General features: G+C 46.2%; 1 protein-coding gene across 5 annotated transcripts in view; it reads left to right on the top strand.

Annotated features, from left to right (window-relative positions):
• The window catches only part of LOC139747339 (NADPH oxidase 4-like), a 134934-nt gene that overhangs the window by 78907 nt on the left and 41032 nt on the right, over nt 1-14995 (top strand). For 4 of the 5 annotated variants that reach the window (XM_071659530.1, XM_071659531.1, XM_071659532.1 and 1 more), the window contains exons 3-4: nt 1956-2051; nt 3510-3738. In XM_071659530.1, coding sequence (XP_071515631.1) covers nt 1956-2051; nt 3510-3738 — 325 coding nt within the window. Of the gene's footprint in view, nt 1-1955; nt 2052-3509; nt 3739-14995 lie in introns of those variants that run through there. The other variant, XM_071659533.1, reaches the window with a different exon arrangement.

Below are 14995 nucleotides of genomic sequence, written 5' to 3'. Positions count from 1 at the left end.
AAAGCAGCATGAAACATATGGCAGAAAGTGGAAGACAATGGAGACGTGACCTGTACACATTTGCAAAATGTGGACGTTAGTACGAATATGAAACACACTTACTTCCTGCGGAGCCTTAAAGCACTGAGAGAAAGGCTTCAACCATCCATCGATATACACAATAAACAATGTTTAGCGTAGCTTAGTCTTTTTCTAACCTAAACCAACAAAGAACAACCTCATAACACCCACACCACCCAGTCTGCCTAGGGTGCAGAAATCTATACACTCAGTACCTGTTCTGCTATTTCTCATCTGTATCATCCTTCTATCTAGTCCCTTCCATTTTCCCCCTCATAACCATCCTATTCCAGGAAAATGATAAGACAAAGGGAAGGCAGTGTATGCATTCTGGGGAGGTCATGCCTCATCTCTTAACCTCAAGTTGTTATCCCACAGCCTTACGAATATGCGTTTGTTATCTCCTCCGTGTTAGATTAACTTTCTGGTGTGTATATGTGAGGAACAGTAGAAGTTCATAACTTTAATGAGGTACTTTGCATGACCCAGATAAACATATGTACACAAGACGCATCCTCCATACACATGTCCTGCACACACACACACACACACAGAGTACACTTCTTGATGTAAACAGATCTCTCGTGTTGAGAGCCCATCGCCTTACAGAGTTGGTGACGGCGGCTGTGCTGTGTTGGCGCCAGCGTCACCTTGTCTGGCGTTCTGTACCTTATACGACTGATGGATTTATGAGCTCTCCTGCCCAGGTCCACACACGTGCCTCCATATCTGAGCAACAGTGTGGCCAGATGTGCCCTGCAGTGTACCCCCCTGATGGGAAGGGACTCCCTGACCCTCTTCTCAGCCTGTGGCTTCCAATCTTTTCCTCGACCAGGTCTTATTCGCAGACCTGGACTCGTACTTAACGTAAAATCCTGACCAGGTCTCAACGTAGAGGCTTGGGTTTGCGTGCGCCACAGGCGCATTTCGAGAGGCATCTGAACTTCAGATCAGCTCTCACTTGGGCACAAGCTACAGACGTATGCAACACCTGGACAGTGGTGCTAATATGGAACACATCCGCTTCCTGTGTTTGGCGTGCCTAAATATATGTCCTCAGAACTTCAGATGTAGTTTTGAACATTTCTGTGATCCCCCGTACTAACGTATCGTCCACATGTGTTTCCTGGATTGCGAGTCTTTACTGAAACCACATATGTAATCTTAAAAGCACATATGTAATCCTAAAAGCACATATGTAATCCTAAAAGCACAAATGTAATCCTAAAAGCACAAATGTAATCCTAAAAGCACACATGTAATCCTAAAAGCACATATGTAATCCTCAAAGCACATATGTAATCCTCAAAGCACATATGTAATCCTCAAAGCACATATGTGATCCTAAAAGCACATATGTAATCCTAAAAGCACATATGTAATCCTAAAAGCACATATGTAAAACTCAAAGCACATATATAATCCTAAAAACACATATGTAATCCTAAAAGCACAAATGTAATCCTAAAAGCACACATGTAATCCTAAAAGCACACATGTAATCCTAAAAGCACACATGTAATCCTAAAAGCACATATGTAATCCTAAAAACACATATGTAATCCTTCCCTTCTGTTAATGACGATATTTCACCACACCCTTTGGGCATGACCTGACCCTTTCGGCACAGGTCAACAGAGGTCAGGCCATCGAACTGCCACTAAGACTCGACCAGAGTTGACACCCTTCATAGACCTGTAACGACCTGTAGTGACCTCTAAGACTGTATTGTGACCTGTCATCTTGACCTCTAAGACTGTATTGTGACCTGTCATCTTGACCTCTGGTATTTTGAACCTGCAATGACCTCTAAGACTGTATTGTGACCTGTCATCTTGACCTCTAAGACTGTATTGTGACCTATCATCTTGACCCCTGGTATTTTGAACCTGCAGGTAGCGTGGACGGCGGCGTGCAGCCTAGTGTTCTACCTGGACTACATGCGATACAAGAGGCAACCTCAATTCTACTACACCCGCCGCATGCTGGGGGTCAGTACTGTGGCCTTCTCTGGGGGAGGCTACTCCTGGTAGATTATCTGGGGGGTCACCCATGATGAGTTAACTAAGGGGATATGGGGTCACCCTTGTTAAAAGTATAGAGGGAACATCCATGGTGAAATGGAAGTTTAGGGTCACTCTGGGGATGCGCTGAGGAGAGCCAATGACATTGTATGGGGGGTTTGTAAGGGGGCAAGAACCAGGGTTTTACCTCAGTAAGTAGCAAGAGTTACAAGGGCAGTACCTTGGGGTTTACCTTGGTAAGTACCAAGAGTTACAAGGGCAGTACCTTGGGGTTTACCTTGGTAAGTACCAAGAGTTACAAGGGCAACACCTGGGGTTTACCTCGGTAAGTGCCAAGAGTTACAAGGGCAGTACCTGGGGTTTACCTCGGTAAGTACCAAGAGTTACAAGGGCAACACCTGGGGTTTACCTCGATAAGTGCCAAGAGTTACAAGGGCAGTACCTGGGGTTTACCTCGGTAAGTACCAAGGGTTACCTCTGTAAGTACCAAAGGTTACAAGGGCAACACCTGGGGTTTACCTCGATAAGTGCCAAGAGTTACAAGGGCAGTACCTGGGGTTTACCTCGGTAAGTACCAAGGTTACCTCGGTAAGTACCAAAGGTTACAAGGGCATTACCTGGGGTCACCTCGGTAAGTACTAAGAGTTGTAAGGGCAGTACCTGGGGGTCACCTCGGTAAGTACCTAGCAATTACGACGTCAGTGTCAAAGAGTAAACAGGTCCACTTGAACGGAAATGGGTCTGTTAGCGTCAGTGGGTGTAACAGTAAATGGGAGATCCAAGCAACGTTACACAGTGTTACAATATGGAGCCAGGCACCATCAGTGGGTCACCAGATGTCACCACAGGTGGTACAGAGTTAGGTAGAGGTCAGCAGATGTCACCACAGGTGGTACAGAGTTAGGTAGGGGTCACCAGATGTCACCACAGGTGGTCTAGAGTTAGGTAGAGGTCAGCAGATGTCACCACAGGTGGTACAATTAGGTAGAGGTCACCAGATGTCACCACAGGTGGTACAGAGTTAGGTAGAGGTCAGTAGATGTCACCACAGGTGGTACAATTAGGTAGAGGTCAGCAGATGTCACCACAGGTGGTACAATTAGGTAGAGGTCAGCAAATGTCACCACAGGTGGCACAGAGTTAGGTAGAGGTCAGCAGATGTCACCACAGGTGGTACAGAGTCAGGTAGAGGTCAGCAGATGTCACCACAGGTGGTACAGATTTAAGTAGAGGTCAGCAGATGTCACCACAAGTGGGACAGAGTTAGGTAGAGGTCAGTAGATGTCACCACAGGTGGTACAGAGTCAGATAGGGGTCACCCGCCATCACCACAGGTGGTACAGAGTCAGGTAGGGGGTCACCAGCCATCACCACAGGTGGTACAGAGTCCGTCAACATGACGGGTGGTGCCGTGTCTCCCGGCAGGTGGGTCTGTGTGTGTCCCGGGGCTCTGCCGCCGTGCTCAACCTGTCCTGCTGCGTCCTGGTCATGCCCATGTGCCGCGCCCTCACCACCACCCTCTCCGCTGCCCTCACCCGCCGCCCACACCACCACCACCGCCCGCCCGCCATCCCAGCCGCCCTCACCGCTCCGGCCACCCACACTGCCAAAACCACCCACATCATGATCGCTGCCACGGTGGTCATTAGCTCAGGTCAGTGTGTGTGTGTGTGTGTGTGTGTGTGTGTGTGTATTATTATGTTTATGTAGTAAAGTGTGTGTGTGTGTGTGTGTGTGTGTGTGTGTGTGTGTGTGTGTGTGTGTGTGTGTGTGTGTGTGTCAATGTATTATTATGTTTATGTAGTAAAGTGTGTGTGTGTGTGTGTGTGTGTGTGTGTGTGTGTGTGTGTGTGTGTGTGTGTGTGTGTGTGTGTCAATGTGTTATTATGTTGATGTAGTAAAGTGTGTGTGTGTGTGTGTGTGTGTGTGTGTGTGTGTGTGTGTGTGTGTGTGTGTGTCAATGTATTATTATGTTGATGTAGTAAAGTGTGTGTGTGTGTGTGTGTGTGTGTGTGTGTGTGTGTGTGTGTGTGTGTGTGTGTCAATGTATTATTATGTTTATGCAGTAAAGTGTGTGTGTGTGTGTGTGTGTGTGTGTGTGTGTGTGTGTGTGTGTGTGTGTGTGTCAATGTATTATTATGTATATGTAGTAAAAAAAAAGACGTAGTATGAAAAGTGTGTGATGAGTCGTGCGCTATACGTACTACGTGTCCAAATTTGCCTTCTGGCACATTAGAATAGCATTCACCTACATGGGTAAGTAGATACACAACGAGTTTTTTCACATCCCACATGAGGTGAAAACCAGAATGTACTTCTCCAGTTTGGTCGCCGCATTCCATGAAACGCAAAGAGCTGATGAAGGAGGTCTAGAGGAGGGTAAGAAAAGACAGTGCTATGAGAGCTGAGTTACATGGGAAAGACTTAGAGGCTTTGAATTTACCCCACCTTGGGAGGGAAAAGAGTTGAGGGGTGACCTGAAGTGAGATCAAAATGTATGTCCATCCACATTCTCCTATAGAATTTCTTTGACAGCATACATTCTCTCTCTCTCTCTCTCTCTCTCTCTCTCTCTCTCTCTCTCTCTCTCTCTCTCTCTCTCTCTCTCTCTCTCTCTCTCTGGGCCGCCAAGTGAACACAGCTGATGTATAAAGATTATGAATGTAAACTCCTGCTATTATCCACCCAGTAGATCACCTTCTCCCCACGTCCTGGGTTGTCTGTCCTTCCCATGTACCCACCTACCTACCTGTCCGGGAAGGAAGCGTGGCCGGAGTTATGCAGGGTGGAGTTCCTTCTCCCTAGTAGTAATAATAATGGGTCACAGGGAGAGAGAAAAAGATGATGAGGGCGGAGCATTTCCAACTTAGGACTACGTAGTGGTCGTCCGGTATTGTGTGAGGTGTGACTTGCAGACGAATCTGATGTTGCCCCGGATGTGGCCTGAATGATGTTGGTTCCGTGGGTTTTCATGGCGTTCATCATCTCCTCCCGGTGTTGGTGTTCTCCGCTTGCGTTAATAGTGTCTGTTGCGGATCTTTCTCCGCTGTTGATGTAAGGCGCATGTTTGCCCGTGGGAGTGGGCGGCGTTGGCGTTTGATTTCTGCATAATGTCTCGGGTAGGGAGGAGGGTATGAGAGTGCTGGTCGTGGTGAGGAGGAGGATCGCTCTAGGGAGGCGGGTATGAGAGTGCTGGTCGTGTTTCTGGTCGCGGTGAGGAGGAGGATCGCTGTAGGGAGGCGGGTATGAGAGCGCTGGTCGTGTTTCTGGTCGGGGTGAGGAGGAAGATCGCTGTAGGGAGGCGGGTATGAGAGCGCTGGTCGTGTTTCTGGTCGGGGTGAGGAGGATCATCGCTGTAGGGAGGCGGGTATGAGAGCGCTGGTCGTGTTTCTGGTCGCGGTGAGGAGGAGGATCGCTGTAGGAAAGCGGGTATGAGAGCGCTGGTCGTGTTTCTGGTCGGGGTGAGGAGGAGGATCGCTGTGGGAAGGCGGGTATAAGAGCGCTGGTCGTGTTTCTGGTCGTGTCAGGAGGAGGAGGAGGAGGATTGCTGTTGCCTGTGCTGTACTGTTTGCCATCCCACTTACCCAATACCTAATCTGCCTCTTCAGGCTCCGTGCCGGGGAGTTCAGAGTCCGTGATTTATGTTGAAGTGTTGCGTGTATTGACTCCCGACACAGTGCCTGTGTCCCAGGGGCAGGCAAACACTGGTGCTGCCTATGCGGTGTGACTCCCGCACGTCCAGCGTGCTAAGTCAGGAACGAACGGTAATATCTGTTTGAAAATCACATCGGGAGAAAAGAGGAAACATAACCAAGCCATAAACGGAAGAGGAAGTTGTAGATTGGGTGGCTCTGACTCAGGGCAGCGCCTCGTCAGACCATAGATTCAACTCGATCGTACCCTGTGAGCTGCCTCTCGTTACAGAGGACCTACCACAGCAGCGTGCAGCCACCGTCATGACGGGGAAACACACAGCCCTAGAGAAGAGCCAGTTCGGCATGGAACTGATTATCATCTTATCTTACCACCAAGAGGTTCAGGTTGTTATTGTTCGGAAAGACGTGAAGAGAAAAGGGATCCAAAGCTTACTGGTGTAGGGAGAGGGAGGCAGAGGCATCACAATGGTGGGTCACTTGTGTTGCTGGATGGTAACATGGTGATCACAGTAGCTTTCCGAGTAAACGTGCAAACACATCCAACTGTCTCGAGCAGATACGTAAGTGATGTGTACACGAGAGAGAGAGAGAGAGAGAGAGAGAGAGAGAGAGAGAGAGAGAGAGAGAGAGAGAGAGAGAGGTTTCATGTGAGATTCGGTAACTGAGACTGCGATAGATTCGAAATAATTCAGGTGTATGCACGTCGAGCCAGACTTTACTATTCATGTGATATGTGGTCTTCAGGACTGGTTAGACGTTATAGGGATGTCAGGTATATTTGCTGTGTTGGGTGGTGGCGTCACAGTGGCGGAAATGGAGACGGGAAGGTTGTGTTAAGTCTTAGATAGGTAGAGAGAGAAAAAGAACAAAAACAAGATTTCAGATGCTTTAAACTTACTTTACGTTTGCCTTTTCCGTCAGAGGTCCTGAACAAATCTGAGTTGTCATGAGTTGCAACAAGACGTGAGTTAGATAGATAGATAGATAGATAGATAGATAGATAGATAGAGAGAGAGAGAGAGAGAGAGAGAGAGAGAGAGAGAGAGAGAGAGAGAGAGAGAGAGAGGACGGAGCGGATATGAGAGAAGTAGAGGAATGAACCCGACTTGAATTCACTGAGCGTATGAATGCACTGAGCTAGCAGTTGGAAGAAAGAAGGTCTCTGAGAAAGAGGAAGAGTGGAGGAGACAGGACAGAACCCTGAGGAACCCCACTGTTGGTAGAAGAAGAGAGAGAGCTTGTTCCACCAACAATGACGAAAATGTAACCGACGAGATGGAAACCTTGGCATAAGGAAGTGGACTCTGGCAGGGAAGCCGAAAGAGGGGAAGCTTAGGGGCTTGTGACATCCGTGTTCCACCCTCTTAAAAGAAGCCTTTGTTATATGAAGGGCTACGAGTGAGTGTACCCCAAAAAAGGCTCTGAGAGAGGATGTCACTACATTAGTAACATAGGAAGGGATCTCACCTTCCTTGCGAGTACCCGAACTGCTGATCAGGAAGAAGACTAAGGTATCAGAACACTCTAGAGACAATAGAGAGTTGAGAAACAGACTTTGAATACAGGAAGAGTCGGAGAAACAGGACAATGTAGTTCGGGAGGGTTAGAACAATTGCCGCTCTTCAGGATAGACTGTACCAATGGAATTTGCTACAGGTGAAGGGAAAAGTGTATGGTATTAAGGTAAAAGCCAACTAGATGAGTCAGTCCAGAGGCACAGTCCTCCAGAACCACGGGTAAACGGAGTCCGATCTGGTGGTCCCAGCGCCTTAACTGGAGAATTAGAAAGGAGGGGCTGCTTGTGTGTCCCAGTGCTTCTTGCCTCATGCCCGCGTCTCTCTTAACTTACACATACCATTATCATCATTCATTCCCACTCTCTCAAGCTGTACGACGCACTTCAGGCCCTGTTATCTCGTGTGTGGGTCACCATTTATTTCAGCTTTATGGAGCGTGACACTAACCCACAGATGACGCTGATATGGGTGTTTTAAACTCAGACTTGGGGCAATAATTCTGTTCTTTTTCTTGTGCGGTTCCGAGATTTATTTGTACATACGCCCTCTCTTTAATCTTCATTTCATTCATAATGGAATTGTAGGATGTATGTTGATGTGTCTGTGTTTTGGGTCTGTACGGGATGGAAAGACCAGCCATTACACTGGGGGAAGCTGTTGACTTGGGTCGAATGATTATAAGTGGCCAGGGATGCGTTGAGTGTGGCTAAGAGTCTTGCTTGTGGGGGCAGCGCCAAGGATAATGATATAATTATGGTACTACGGCAACAACTACTGCTAATTATAATAGTGATAATGATAAGAGTTATGATAATGATAATAAATTGTTTATTTACTACAGTCCAATGCTGAAAATAAATGGAAAAAATACTTCTAGCATCATCTGTATGAAGAGAAAAGTGGACGAAACCGACAGGTTTTACACATACACTAGGATGTACGTACATACATACTAAGATGTAAGTTTGTGTGCTAACCTACAGGTTCCTGATGTTTACCACAATGGATGGGTTGGGGCATCTCTTTTGGCGGTCTGTAGGGGCTCAGATGGCCTTGACGTGACTCGTGTCGAACTGAAAGTGGGGTAAGAGGGATCTTTGGTGGCAGGGGGAGATGAAGGCTAAGTGGTGCAGCGTTGAGATGAGCTCGGTGTGGTGGTTGGAGACCAGGAGTGCCAGTGTGTTGAGCGCCTCTTGACCGTTTGTGTAAGAGGGAATGAGGATGATCTTTAGTTGCCCTTGTTGTGTGCTGGATAGGGAGAAAGACCAGTTGGGAAAAGTGGAGGTGAGTGTAGGTAGGACGAAAGTTTCGGAGGCGATAACTGCAAGATTTTGATGTTGAAGGTGCTCCCTCTGGCTTAACGTATTGTCCCAAGGGATGCCTGGTGGGCTGGACAACCAGTAGGAGAGTCCTTGATATACTTCCATGGAGCAGGTGGACCCATCATGGCATTTATGAGGAAGAGGAAGCAACAGGGGCCCATCTATGTACCCTGTCGGACGCCACAGGGTACATAGTAAGCGTGGGTTTGTTGCCGGCGGGGCGGGTAGTGGTGGTGTGGGTGGGGCAAGGGTGGTGGTAATATGGGTGGGGTGGGTGGTAATAGTGTGTGGGAGTATTGAGACTAAGGAGGGATGGGTGGTGGTAAGGGTACAAGCCTTTGTGTATTTACCCAGCAGGAGTACTGTGACTACACCCTTTCCTCGCAGAGTCTGGCCCACTGCTCCCACCTCCTTCGCTGGGTCTGACTCTGCTCCCCCTTTCCTCGAAGGGTCTGACCCTCTGCTCCCACCTCCCTCGCTGAGTCAGACTCTGCTTCTCCCTTCCTCGAAGGGTCTGACCCTCTGCTCCCCCTTTCCTCGAAGGGTCTGACCCTCTGCTCCCCCTTTCCTCGAAGGGTCTGACCCTCTTCTCCCACCTCTCTCGCTGGGTCTGACTCTTTGTTCTCTCCACCCTCACTGGGACTGACCCTTTTTGACAAACAGATGTGTAGAGATACTAACAGATGTGTAGGGAGTGGTTTGCCCGTCTTAGCAGAGATGGCATGAGTGGTGAGGAGAGACAGGAAGTCATTATGAGTCTATCTTTCTCTGATTCCCCTCCTTCCGTGACCTGCCGCCTTCCCTCCTATGACTCTTAACCAATTATTGTAACTCACTTCATGTCTTTGTTGACTCTTTTATTATACATGTGTCCTGTCCATCTGATGAACCAAGACAGTTCATGAGACTGGGGTGGCATTCGTCCACCTTGGCTCTCTGTAAGTGCATCTGTAAATTTAGATGTCTGGCAATAGATGAGAGAGCTTCAGCAGCAATACTTCCAGCTCCGGCTCCTGTCTCGTATTGTATTAATATGATGATGATGATTGTTGTTGTGATGTCTGTGTATGCGCAACTGTAGCCACAGGGGGGAAAAAGGGAGCGGTCGCGTTGGCTATTAATGTGTTTCGGTGTTTGAGAATGATCAGCTGGTAGTCAGTTTACCATCACGCCGAACAGCGGGGGCTTGTGGCGTGGCTGGGAGGATATAGACCCTTAGTGCAGAGGGCTTGATCACCCGGCCTGTGTGTGTGTGTGTGTGTGTGTGTGTGTGTGTGTCACCCTCCTCCTCCTCCTCCTCCCATGCCGTTGAGTGTATGGACCGTGTGGACGCACGCGACTTGCATCACTCGCTGCAGTACCGTGTGTAGCGGTCGTATGTGTTTGACCCCGTGAGCACAACGGTACGACCCTTAGTTATGGCGGCCCGTGCGTGCGACCTAATACCTCAGGGTCAGTTTAAAAGCCGGGCCATCAGGCCCAAGGGTTGTGCCGTCGCGCTTCAGGGCTGTACTTTCGTGCTTGTGTGTGTACCTATGTATTGTATATATGTGACTATGTCTGCACTTATGTGGCTGTACACACACACACACACACACACACACACACACACACACACGCCAGTCTAAACCAGGTACCCATTAATAACCATCCACGAGGAGAGGAGGAACAACTGCTATTGTCTATGGGCCGACTGCCCTGCCAAGGATTCGAATGCGGGGCCCGTACGTGAATCACTCAGCAGTGCTATAACCCCAACACAACGGAAGCCCCTTAAATGTGTTAGGAGTGGGATTCGAACCCAAGCCCTCAGAGAGAGCCAGAATGCCCACCTACTGGAGAGGTTACTTTCAGTCTAGCGCCGTAGTCCACCCGACTGTTCTAACGTTGTGTGTGTGTGTGTGTGTGTGTGTGTGTGTGTGTGTGTGTGTGTGTGTGTGTGTGTGATTCAGCTGCTTCTTCGTCCATAAACATGTCGTATATCAAAACTTGTACCTTTCATACCCACGGCTGCATCGTTCTTTGTTGCTCTCCCTCCTCTCTCCTCTTCATTATCTGAAAAATTGCTTGGAGGCAAACACAGACGTCATTGCCCCACTGTCTCTCTATCTCATATAATGACATAATGGTCAGGCTCATTCCCTACCCTTCCTCCGTTAGTGAAACGCCATTGATAAATTTCCATGTTTTCCTCGTTGCTCTACGTTCCTCTATATTTCTTATCACACGTTTAGTGACTAAAAGTAATCATCTTAATCGGGACGTAAGTGTAGTCATAAGGTGTTAATTGATGTAGCTGACGAAGTTCACCAGGAGGGGAAAATGTCACTCTTTGAGTGTCTGTGGACAGTCCCAGCTGTTTTTTTTTTCTTGGACGCTTTGTTAACTTGAAGGAGTTTGGCTGATTCCCCGAGTTATACTCCCCTGGTTACAGGAATCTTTAGGACGTGCACTTTGTGCTCTAAGTAAGATATAAATGAGTTTGTCGCAACTGGAAAGACAAAATTACTTTCATGCATTCATGTTGGAGTGACAGCAACGAAGAATCGTCGACATCAAATGAACAACATTAGAGGAAAATCACAGTCTTCTCTTTGATCATCAATATGGCTTTCGTAAGGCGAGATCCACTGGTGATACTCTTTCCTATCTCACTTATGTCTGGACATCATCCCTGAAAGATTTTGGGAAGTCATGTGTTGGTGCCCTTGGCATATCTAAGGCTTTTGACAGTGTATGGCATCGGAGGCTCTTCTCTTAACCTCAGTCTTTTGGCTTCCCTCCCTCACTTTGCTCTCTCATATCTAGCTTTCTTTCCGGCCGACCTGTCTCTGTTGTTGATTGATAAGATTCCCCCCATTTCTTCCTAAACAGCGGTGTCTCTCAAGGTTCTGTCCTGTCCCCAACACTTTTTCTCATTATTTTTTTTTTTCCATCGATTTCCCCTCCTCCACAGATAATCAGATGCGTTCATATGCTGACGACTTAACACTGCATTCATCTACATCCTTCAGTTGTGTTCCTTTTTCTTTCGCTCGATCTACAATACTCGGCAAGCTGCTGCATCGCATAATTACTGTGTGGCCATAGGCAACTCAAGGATGGGCCGTTCTGATAAGTGCTTCTTTCCCTTCACGTCGAAGCTTTGGAACTCCCCACCTTCTCATGTCTTTCCCAATAATTGTGACCTGGCTCATTTTAAAAGAAAGGTTTTTTTACTGCCTCCAAAATTCCCTTGTCTTTTTCTCTTTCAGTATTCTCTCTATATTTCAATTAAGGCCTGGACTTGATGTGGACTGGAGCCTTCAGCATTAAGATAAAAAGACGACCGTAATTCAAGAAGCGTGCGTGCGTTTAATGTATCATGTTTCTTGCCATCCTATCTCTAGAACAAAACCGCAGGGTGGCAGTCCTTCGTATACCGTATCAGCCACACATTTGTCAACCCCGTGGCTGCTAAGTGCATTGCTTGATGCTTTATCATGCCGCTTGTTGCCACATGGCCACTTTATATAGTGACTTCTTGGGTGCTGACGAGGCTACCCCCATTCTCTTCCCAACATATGTGATGCAGATCTGTACTCCGAAGCCCCTCTTTACGTAACATTAAATCATAAAGAAGATATGTGCATTTATAAAGCGTCATAGAATTTCATTTTTTTTTTTTATTTTAGCTAAGGACTTATTATTTGCAGTGATAAAGTTTTACATTTGAATGTTTGAAAAATTCATCTCGAAATGATTTTGCACTTCTTCGAGAAGGGCCGCTACAGTATGAAATTCTGATAGAAAAAACCAAAAGCCCCTTTAATGATAGATTTAGTCGAGAAGGGTCGTCATGATTTTAGAGATCACAGAGGAGGGTGGTTATAATGATGGAGATCAAGAAGGGTTGGTTTGATGAGTATCAAGAAGGGTCGCAGTAACATGATGGAGTTCGTCATCAAGGGTCGAATTGGTAATAGGGATTGTCAAGAAAGGACGTATTGATACCTCAATCATGTTTTCACCTACAACCAATGTCGTGGGATATTCCATTTCCCCGACCTTCCTAGCTGAATATTTTAATGATCTCCCTTTGGCGTTCTTCTCAGGCATTTCCAACTCCACTCTGGTATCAGTGAAACCGAATCATTCCAACACATCCCAGAGTGCTATTTATCATTGTTAATCAGGGTTAACCACTACTACTTACAAACACTCGCAACAGTGCATATGAGTGAGCTCACTACGATAATTCACGTGTAATTAATCTTCGGGGTCATTCGCGACCCACCAATGCCATCTACGCTACCTAGGTTTGAGAAATCCTGGAGTTAAATGATGGAGATCGACAAATGGGATTGCCTCTAGTCCCTTGTATAAAGGGCTGATGGAGTTCGTTGAGAGGTCACAGTTCTTAAAGGCCATACTTCATATCGCTAGGAAGAATAATGCAGAAGTATAGATGGATAAGGAAAACAACTTTATCGCTCTGGATTACACGTTGTATGATAATCCTGTCCTTACTTTCTAAGAAGGAAAAGTGTTACAATTCGTTGAGGACAGTTCGGAATCAGAGCTTAAGGTCTGTTTGATGTGACAGTAAAAAAAAGAAAATAAAATAAACTACATATAGCGTACTAGTTCTTGTTGCAGTTACTTACGAGGGATAGTTTTAGTTATCAGGTGAGAAGTGAAATGAACAGAGAAACGTCACAATCCCCACTAACTCTCATATTCTCACGCCAACTGTACCTACCTTCAGGGTACATTCCCTAGCTAAACCCTGTTTCTGAACTCATGCGACTCTTCCTGCAAATCTGATTGATATATATATATATATATATATATATATATATATATATATATATATATATATATATATATATATATATATATATATATGAAGTCAGTACGTCGTGCACTTGTTCCTCATTCACTAAAGGTGTGACGGTCATCTGGCAACACTTTTCTACATTCCAAGGATCAGGCGTATGTGTAGCATCTCCCTGAGAACTCCCATTTTTCCTCGTGATTTTTCCGAGAAAAAAAGGAAGAGATTCAAGAAGAATGAATTATACTTTTGTAGAAAGAATGGGAAGAAGGTACAAGCAAGACGTTCCCCCTGTCCTGCAAGAGTATATGGTAGTTTCAGAAGCTTAGAGCAAGAAAACGACAGGAGCTTCCACAGCATATAACTAGGTACTGATAACAGATAAAGTCCTGTAGACAGCATTGTTGATGCAGACCTCTCATATACTGTATACGGTACGATTACCATGTCTTCATCCGTCAATGCGTTAGAATGTGGACGCCTTAGTAGAGAAGGTGTTGCTCGTAACTTTTTCTTCTGGGAAGAAGGCGATTTCTTGTTCTCCTTGAGGTTTCTGGTTCTCCATGGAAGGATGGCCACCCTTAGCCCACACAGTGATACCGGGTCACCTCTCTCACGAACCTAAAGATGACAGGACGCGAATGGCTAAGGGTAAGCATAAGGGCATTAGAAAATGACCTGGACGCCATAGTCGTTCCTCCTGTTGTGTTGATACTCGATTCCTTAACACAACTGTATTTGTGTAACATTGTGTTGTCATTTCTACCTCGTTTTTACCCGGTCATTACCCGCTACATCAAAGCCCTACCCACTGTACGAAATACTGAATTTGATCAAGTTACCGGGTGGTAGACATGAAATCCAATACCCTTCATATCCCCACACATTGCAACGATGTAGTTCTGAAAATGTCCATTATTTCTATCAGCTAGAAAGTTAACGTCCGTAAATTAGGTAATTTTGAAGGTTAAATTAAACTTAGAAATCGAATTTAGCTCTGTAGAAATCTATCAAGCACCGTGTGAATTCAGATGTTAGTTATGTCACCTTTGGACATGAGAAAATTACGCCGTTGGCCTTTTTTTCGTGTTTCAAATCATATACTTTGACGAAAGTGGCGTCAATGGATTCTTTATATTTTTAGCAGTTGTTACAGAATACTTTTACTGCACAGTATCCCTTTGTTTCAAAGCCTTGCCCTGCACTGTACGAGAACTTTAAATTGTTTGCATAGGAGGTGCTTCTTATAAAAATCCCATTTTCAATATGAGCTCGAAACACTCTTAGCAATTTAATGGTGGCACTTTCGTCGTAATCTATCAACTAGGATATACGCGTCCCTGAACTGATAATTTGTGCTGCAAAGTGTACCGGCCTCTGTAACCATGGGAGAACGCCTTCAGACATTACAATGGTGCTTTATGTTTAGCAGGTGAAGGCATTCCTTATAGCCGAGAGTTGTCATTTACATGCTAATGAGGAACTGGCACTCTTCATCAGACACAGTCTTTTCGTAAGGCCACGATGTGGCTACCATTATGAAGACTGAAAACTTCTCATTTACCTTGCACTCTCTCAGCTTTGAGATACACACATCACT

Source organism: Panulirus ornatus, chromosome 68, assembly GCF_036320965.1.
Source record: "Panulirus ornatus isolate Po-2019 chromosome 68, ASM3632096v1, whole genome shotgun sequence".
Lineage (NCBI taxonomy): Eukaryota > Metazoa > Arthropoda > Malacostraca > Decapoda > Palinuridae > Panulirus > Panulirus ornatus.
This window is presented reverse-complemented; position numbering and strand designations above follow the sequence as displayed.